This window comes from Zingiber officinale, chromosome 1A, assembly GCF_018446385.1.
Source record: "Zingiber officinale cultivar Zhangliang chromosome 1A, Zo_v1.1, whole genome shotgun sequence".
Classification (NCBI taxonomy): Eukaryota; Viridiplantae; Streptophyta; class Magnoliopsida; order Zingiberales; family Zingiberaceae; genus Zingiber; species Zingiber officinale.
Window position 1 is genome coordinate 38552424 of NC_055987.1, and position 6608 is coordinate 38559031.

A 6608-nucleotide genomic window follows, 5' to 3' on the forward strand; every position below is an offset into this window, starting at 1 on the left:
GTGAAGCATCAATGCTGTGAAGGAACAGTCTCAGCCGAGCACCCGGCCGGATCGATGCTTGCCGAGCGGAGGGACGCTCGGCTCGGGGAAAAAAGGACAAAAGGACAAGGGAACATCTTCTGACAACATGCATGTTCGATGACCAAGCCATACACAGAAGCCCATGACGGAAGGTTCTGCTGTCCCATCAAAGATATGCTCGGACTGTAGCAGTATGATGTCAGGCATGCTCCTCTGGCAAACCCATGTTAAGGTATGGCAAAGGACACGTGTACACCTCGATAGGTGTGCATAAGCCTCCTCATGGCTTTATATAAGAGCCCCCAGACTTCGCCAAAGGTACGCAATCACGCGATTTCTCATCTTGGGAGCCACTTCATTATTTTCCTCTTGCCTGACTTAAGCGTCGGAGGGTCGTCGCCGGGAACCCCATCCCGGCCTGACTTCCTTGCAGATTCGCCGGAGATTGTGCAGCTGGTTGGAGATAGAGGAGAGCGCCACGTGCCCAGCGTCCGTCGACTCAGCGTTCGGACAAGATCTTCGTGAAGTTCGAATTCAGAAAATAATTCATTTAATCTAATTAAGGAAAGATCCTTAGATACCTTGTAAGCATCTACCATTGATACCCACAAGGTGTTCATAGGAAAGGCATTTAACGTGTACCTGATGACATCACAGTTTTCCACCTTCTAACCGATTGCATGGAGGCCGTTGAGCAGGTCTTGAATCTCAGCGTGAAGTTGGTTTGCCGATTCACCTTCCTGTATTTTTATATTATATAATTTATTAAGAATTAAGTCTCCTTTGCTTACTGTAGTGTCGAAAGTGCCCTCGTGCAGCTTGATTAGCTTTTCCCATAGGTCTTTGACACTTGAAAATGGACTGACTCGGTTCAGCTCTTCTTTGGTTAGTCCACATTGTAGAGTATATATTGCTTTGGCGTCGGCCTCGATCTTCTTTATCAGACTTGTGTCCCAGTTCTCGCATGATACTAGTTTTCCAGCGTTGTCGACGGTTTGGATGATCACCCACATTTCTATTTGAGTCTTGAGGTGGTACTCCATTCAACCCTTCCAATAGCCAAAGTCTTCGCCAGATAATAGTGGAGGGCATGCAGTGCTATAACCTTCTTGGTGGGCCATTGAAAAGAGCCTTGCACAACAAAAATAGAAACTTGTCCCAAGACTAGGTCTTGGCTTAGTAGTGCGGAATAAAATGCTAAACAAATAAAAGAACTTGAGTGGTGTTGCACCAGCTTTGAAAAAGAAGAAAACTTGATTGTGAGAAAACTGATCGAAAAGAGGCAACTATACCGATTCCGATCGAATCTGAGAAATTTAAAAATTAATACCACAAAAAGTTTGCTTGAATGATGGTTTCAACAATTTAAAGTGGCCCCGCTCTGATACCAATTATAGGATAGATGACGTGCTAGAGGGGGGGGGTTGAATAGCACTCGTGACTTTCACGTTCATTTTTCGCAAATCACAAAGTAAGACACAACATAATAAAGAAGGAAAACAAAAAGCAAGCGCTAACACTTTTGGTTACTTCGTTCGGAGCCTGTGACGGCTCGTACTCCAAGACCTGTGATCGTCGATCGCCTTCACTGGCCAATGACTATAGATTTGGAAAGTTGCAACTTGAAGTACAATTGCTATATAAAATTAAGTTATCGACAATAAAAGATTAAGAAGATGTTCATCGATTATCGGAGCAGCGGTTCGGCGTTGTGGAGTCATTTTGGAGTAGCACACATGTTAGAAGATTGTTCTATTTTAGTTGTCTGAATATCTGTTGAAGCACCTATTTGAGCCCTCCTTTTATAGCTAAGCTAGACCTGATCTAAATCTACTAATCTCGGGATCAATTTTGACCCAACATTGATTGGTCGACCGATGCACCCTGATTGGTCGATCGAACTTTTTGAATCTGACCTGCTTCCTGTCCAGATTCTACTACTCGGATAAGAGTTTTCGTTCAGTCGACTGATCCCATCATTCAATCGACTGATCCACTGATGCTGTAATGCCCCACCTACTTATTTCCCTTATCTAAGGCACGGACGGTACACTTTTCATACCTTCTAAAGACTTCGTTATGTGCACACTACTCTGCCCAGAGATCTCCTCCGAACTTGTTACGACTTCTAAGTCATGTTTCGGAGAGAAGCAAAGCTGAGATGAAGTCTAGATATGCTAGAGGCCTGAGCCGTGTGGCCTTGACCGACCGTGTAGACTTACCCATGAGGAACCGAGACATGGTTGTGTGAAGATGACCGACCGTGTAGCCTACTAGGCCCAAAATTGGGCACGACCGTGTGTGCCACATGACCGTGTAAGGCCTTCCCTGCTAGTGCAGAGCACGACCATGTAAAGGACATGCGGTTGTGCAACCTTTGAAGCAAGATCCATCACATGGCCGTGTGTGTCACACGATCGTGTGACATTTCCAGAGGCTAAGCCTTGCATGGCCGTGTGTAGCACACGACTGTGTAATCCCTTCCAGAGGCTAGGTTGGGCACGACACGGCCGTGTAGGTCCTCCAGAGAGAGAGCATGGCATGACTGTGTACATTCACACGACCGTGTCAACTTGGCCAAGAGAAGGAAGTTCGAGGCCGTGTGACTCCACACTGCTGTGTCATGGCCGTGTGGGGATCACACACCCCACTCTGGCACGACTGTGTGAATTCACACGGCCGTGTCACTTGGGTCGAGAGGGAGAGATTTGGGGCCGTGTGACTCTACACGATCGTGTCACCGGCCGTGTGGGGGTCACACCCAGCCCTACAAAGGAAGTTGTTCTCCCCTTTGTACTACTCCTTGGACTACCATTCTATCCCTTTTCTTGAGGAAGAGTCTGTGACATACTAATTACTACCAAACTGTAAATCATCCTAACCAATTCTTAACAGGTTGTGTTTCATGCATAGCCAAAAGATAGGAAAATACACTACACTAAGGTTTAACATGTTCCTTGCACTAGCAAGTTCCAGGATCTTCTTCCACGGTTCCGACACACACACCCACCAAGCACTGCTCCTGCCGCCCCTCTTACTCAAGCTTTCCTTTACCTTTATCTGCATTATAAGGAAATGTAAATCTATAAGCGGATTCTTAGTAAGTACCATCTACTCAAAAAATGATACATTAAAAGAAGACATGCTTTTTAAAACTGCTGGAGGAAAACACAAGCATGCACTTGACAGTAACTCACACTAAAACCATACTTCGGAAATATGTACATGACATGCATTTTTTTTAAAACCAATTTATCATTCGAACCATCAACTTAAAAACCATGCTAGGAATGTAAGGAACACAAGATTCTTGGCATATTATAGAGTTCATCAATGTACACAATATAACTCAAATTATCAACTTGGGAAGCTTACACTAAAACAAACCATGAAGTTTAAAAACATTATGGTACATAATTAGTGAAAATAATAATCATCTTGCTTTGGGCCCGACATTGTACCACTTTGCGCGCATCCTTAATAAGATCCGAGGTAGCTAATCCCGAACCTATCAAAGTACTACTAGGTTATCTAGGGGCATAGGGGTGATCTAGGAGCCCACCCATGGAACTTGTGTCTGGTACATGCCTCTGTAAAGTAAAATACTTTCTTTTAACTATTACTTTCTTGTACTTGCACTTGCTTGACATTTAACCAAACACCTTATGTGCGCTTAATTCCCCCATACTTATAGGGAAGCACTTTAGACACTTGATTATACTTCTTAATCTCAAAACTTAATGGGAAGCAAATCAAGATGATCTAAACATGCTCTTAATTCCAAAACTTTAGAGGGCATCATACATAACATGACACGCTTCTTCCTTAACACGTCTAAAACATATCTCAACATGCATCTACTAAATCATGCATAAAAGACATTACAAAATGCATCTTTAAAGTAACTTATACTGTAGGTGAGAGATACTTACATCCTTTCACTATTCCTTACGATTATACCTCTAGGATTTTGGGAGAATAAGCCTCCCTTATATGCCTTGGTCTCCGAATTTCTCCTCCCCCACGTACTAATCCTCGTGGGGAAGCCTCCTCTTAGGTTCTTTTCTTGAAAAGCTTTGGAAATTTGGAACCCTAGGGTTCTTGGCCGAAAAATGACAAGAGGGGAGAGGGAATTTGGCTAGGGAGGAAGAAAGGGAATCAAGAGTTAGGTTTTTAGTCTCTTCATTTCTTTTTTATACTTAGTGGAAGTTGAAACAGTTTTTCACACAAAATCTGCTTATAAGGAATTGTTTCCTGTTGCCAATGTGATGCTTTACCACCACCCTAATGACAACTTAAACTAATCTCAACTAAGAGGTCTCGGGTTCAATTCCTTGCCTGAGCCACTTATGAATATATTTTTATTTCTTTTCTCTTCTTCTATTTCTTTTTGCCCTTTTAAAATAGAGGAAATTTATGGGTGTTACAATCCCCCATACCTTATAAAAAGTCCATCCTCGAGCTTAGAATAATTGTGGATACTTCTGTCTCATATCGTCCTCGCGTTCCCATGTTGTCTCTTCATACTGTTGACCTTGCCACAGTACTTTTACTAACGGTATCTCTTTGTTCCTCAGCTTTTTAACTTCTTGATCTATTATCTGAATAGGTCGACTTTCATAACTGAGATCCTCTTGCACTTGTACCGTTTGTGGTTCAATCAATTGGTTTGCATCAGGAACATGCTTCTTCAGCATTGAGACATGAAATACATTATGAATAGCTGACATTTCCTGAGGTAGTTCTAGCTCATAAGCTACCTTGCCAACTCTTTTAGTAATCAGGTATGGCCCCACATAACGTGGACCCAACTTTCCTTTCTTTCCAAACCGCATCACTACTTTTATAGGAGCCACTTTGAGGAACACTGAGCCCCCAACCTCAAATTCCAGCGGTCTTCGGCGCACATCCGCATAGCTCTTCTGCCAACTCTGAGTAATTTCTATTCTCTGGTGAATGTTCTGAATGACTTTGGTGGTGTCCTCGATAAGGTCTGTCTGGAGTCCCATTTCTTTTTTTCACCCGCTTCATACCAATAGATAGGAGATCTACATCTCCTCCCATATAAAGCCTCGTAGGGTGCCATTCCAATAGTAGCTTGATAGCTGTTGTTGTATGCGAATTCTGTTAAGCATAGGTATCGACACCAGCTCCCTTTGAAATCTAGAGCACAAGCCCCTAGCATATCCTCCAAAACATGGTTCACTCATTCTGTTTGCTCGTCAGTTTGAGGATGAAATGCAGTGCTAAACCGCAGCTTAGTGCCAAGAGCTCTCTGAACACACTCCCAGAAGTGTGAAGTAAAACGACCATCTCTATCAGAAATTATGGTTTTGGGTACTCCATGCAATCTGATGACCTCTTTAACATACATTTGCGCTAGCTGTTCAATAGAGTAGGATGTTCTGATAGCTAGAAAATGAGCAGACTTAGTCAATCTGTCCACTATTACCCAGATGACATCGTAGCCATTCGTTGTTTCGGGTAACCCTACTATAAAATCCATAGATATATCCTCCCACTTCCACTCTGGGATCTGGATAGACTGCAGAACTCCGCCTGGTCTCTGATGTTCTGCTTTAACCCATTGACAAGTCAGACAGGTACTGACATATCTAGCAACATTTCTTTTCATTCTAGACCACCAGAAGCGTTCCTTTATATCTTGGTACATCTTGGTGGAACCCGGATGCATTGCATAGGGTGTTCCATGGGCTTCATCTAGAATTTTCTTTCACAGTTCTTCTTGATTAGGGACACAGAGGCAATTACTATAATATAGTATCCCACAGTTTGATACTCGGAACTCCCCATTTTCTCCTTCCTGTACTCCCTGCTTGATCTTCTGAATATTAGGATCTTCATCTTGCCCTTTCTGTATATCATCAAGCAGGGTTGACACTAGTGTCAAAGTGGAGAGCTGTCCAGTAATAATTTCAAGCCCAAAATTTACTATTTCTTTTTGTAGGTGATGGGACATAGCAGATATGGACAATAACGTTGCACAAGATTTCCTACTCAGTGCATCTGCCACTTTGTTCGCTTTCCCTGGATGGTAGAGGATTTCACAGTCATAGTCTTTGACCAGCTCCAACCATCTCCGCTATCTCATGTTCAGGTCTTTCCGAGTGAAGAAATACCTAAGACTCTGGTGATCTCTGTAAATCTTGCACTGAGCTCCGTATAGGTAATGCCTCCAAATCTTGAGAGCGAAGAATACCGCTGCTAACTCAAGGTCATGAGTAGGATAGTTCTTCTCATAATCCTTGAGTTGTCTCGAGGCATAGGCAATGACTTTACCATTCTACATCAGTACAACCCTGAGCCCCAATTTAGAAGCATCGCTGTAAATATCGAAGCTCTCGTTACTCTCTAGAAGGGTCAGGATTGGAGCACTGGTCAGTCTCCTTTTCAGTTCAGTGAAACTCTTTTCACAATCCTCTATCCACTCAAATTTTCTATTCTTTCTGGTAAGTATTGTCAATGGGGAAGTGATCCTTGAGAAGTTCTCTATAAATTTCTTGTAGTAGCCTGCTAACCCAAGGAAACTTCTGATTTCATTAGCATTCTTAGGTCTATTCCAGTTA

The 6608-nt window shown here is 42.9% G+C and overlaps 1 protein-coding gene across 1 annotated transcript; it reads right to left on the reverse strand.

Moving 5' to 3' along the window:
• Positions 1-689: 689 nt before the first annotated feature.
• On the reverse strand, positions 690-1064 carry LOC121997565. Its single transcript, XM_042552039.1, has 2 exons — positions 813-1064; positions 690-761 (listed from the first exon to the last, which is right to left on the reverse strand). The coding sequence occupies exons 1-2, from the start codon at positions 1062-1064 to the stop codon at positions 690-692; spliced, it is 324 nt and encodes a 107-aa protein (XP_042407973.1).
• Between the last annotated feature and the right edge of the window lie 5544 nt (positions 1065-6608).